The sequence below is a fragment of the Ursus americanus genome, chromosome 12 (assembly GCF_024610735.1).
Source record: "Ursus americanus isolate L20-20 chromosome 12, mUrsAme1.1.p, whole genome shotgun sequence".
NCBI classification, from domain to species: domain Eukaryota; kingdom Metazoa; phylum Chordata; class Mammalia; order Carnivora; family Ursidae; genus Ursus; species Ursus americanus.
In genome coordinates, this window is record NC_142138.1 from 68,481,752 (window position 1) to 68,483,610 (window position 1,859).

At 40.5% G+C, this 1,859-nt stretch overlaps 1 protein-coding gene across 1 annotated transcript; it reads left to right on the forward strand.

Annotated features, from left to right (window-relative positions):
- Window positions 1-609: 609 nt before the first annotated feature.
- On the forward strand, window positions 610-1,560 carry LOC123802706 (olfactory receptor 5V1-like). The gene has a single exon (XM_045813574.2). The coding sequence runs from the start codon at window positions 616-618 to the stop codon at window positions 1,558-1,560; it is 945 nt and encodes a 314-aa protein (XP_045669530.2). The 5' UTR covers window positions 610-615.
- The last annotated feature ends 299 nt before the right edge of the window (window positions 1,561-1,859 follow it).

The window sequence follows — 1,859 nt, forward strand, 5'->3', positions numbered from 1 at the left end:
ACGGAGATATTAAATTTATTTTGTATGATAGAACAAAATGCATTTGTGGGAATTTGTGCTCCCAATATTTTAAGTCTATAAGTAGAGATCAAGATTCATATGTAGAAAAAGAGACTAGAATGGAATACACTAAATGTTAGCATTGATTCTGTGAGTGGTTCTATTCTTTACTTCTTTCTACATTTTCTTAATTTTTTACAATTAAATTTTATTACTTAAAAAATAAAATTTTTACAAAAAAAGAGTTTAATGCAGTGAAACATGCAATGTTAGAAGGAAGATTTTGCAGAGCCAGAAAGGGATGAACTTATCTTAATATAAGAACTATCAGTTTATTATAGATTTTGATCAAATCTCCACTTATTTTCATGCACCAGAAGCCACATAATAATCTGTGGGAGGTCCCTGGGCCTGAACTGGCTGGATTTGTTGAGTCAAAAGTTGTGATCTCTCTGAAGACTTTCCTACACACCTCTTCCACAGTCCAGACCATTCTATATCCAACATTGTTTGATATGAACTTGCAAGTTAACATGCCAGTTTGGGATGCTCTTTGTACATTCTCATTATGGCTTTTATTTTTCTCATTGTTTTGCAGCTAGGACACCATTTGAAATGAACAACCAAACAGATGTCACTGAATTCATCTTCTTGGGATTTTCCAACCACCCCAAACTACAGGGTTTGTTTTTCCTGGTTTTCTTGATCATTTACCTGACAACACTCCTGGGGAACATGCTCATAATGACAGCCACTAGAATCAGTCTTGCTCTCCACACTCCAATGTATTATTTCCTCAGCAACCTGAGTTTCTTGGACATCTGCTATACATCCACCACCATCCCGGTCATGCTGGTGAACTTCTTCCGGGAGAAGAAGACCATCTCATATGAAGGCTGCCTTTCCCAGATTTTCTTCCTTGTGACATGTGCTGGCACTGAATGTGTCTTATTGGCTGCTATGGCTTATGACCGCTATGTAGCCATTTGCCACCCTCTTCAATATCCAGTCCTCATGAGTGTGAAGGTCTGTGTTTTTTTGGTGAGTGGGTCCTGGCTGTGTGGGCTGGTGAATTCTGTGACACACACAGTGCTGGCAGCCACACTCACTCTCTGTGGGCCCAACCAAATCAGCCACTTTCTTTGTGACATTCCGTTGCTCCTGAAGCTCTCCTGCTCAGACACCTCTCTCAATGAATCTGTGCTCCATGTGGCCAGTGCCACCATTGGCCTGAGCCCTTGCCTGTTTACTGGAGTGTCCTACATACTCATCATCTCTGCCATTCTTAGGATTCCCTCTGCTCAGGGTAGGAGCAAGGCCTTCTCTACCTGTGCATCTCACCTTACCGTGGTTGTGGTCTTTTATGGAATGGCCAACTTCAACTATGATAGACCCCGAGAAGGTTACTCCCTAGACATGGATATTCTGGTCTCTGTGCTCTTCTGTGTTATGACCCCCATGTTGAACCCCATTATATACAGCCTGAGAAACAAGGAGGTCAAGGGTGCCCTGAGGAAGCTGGCTAGAGGGTATGTGATCCCTGGCAAAATTAGTGTCTAGATCAGTGACCTTCTAACAGGTATGAAAAATTTCTAAGATTTTTTAAAAAATTCTGCTTATTTCTTTTTCTTTCTTTCTTCTTCATTTTCTTATTATGTTCAGTTAGCCAGCATATAGTACTTGGTGTTATGTGCATCTAAGATATTTGTAACATCATAGTTTTAGAGTCTATATCCAGATCCTCAATTCCTACATACCAATTCCTGAAACTCATCTTTCCTCTCTTTCCACAAGTACTCTTTTTCCACTTCACAAAGTCATGATGTGTCAGGTATTTTGTGTTAGTTCTCAGCACCGTC

Coding starts and splice junctions, on each gene's coding strand:
- LOC123802706 (XM_045813574.2), top strand. CDS start 616: ATGAACAACCAAACAGATGTCACTGAATTCATCTTCTTGGGATTTTCC.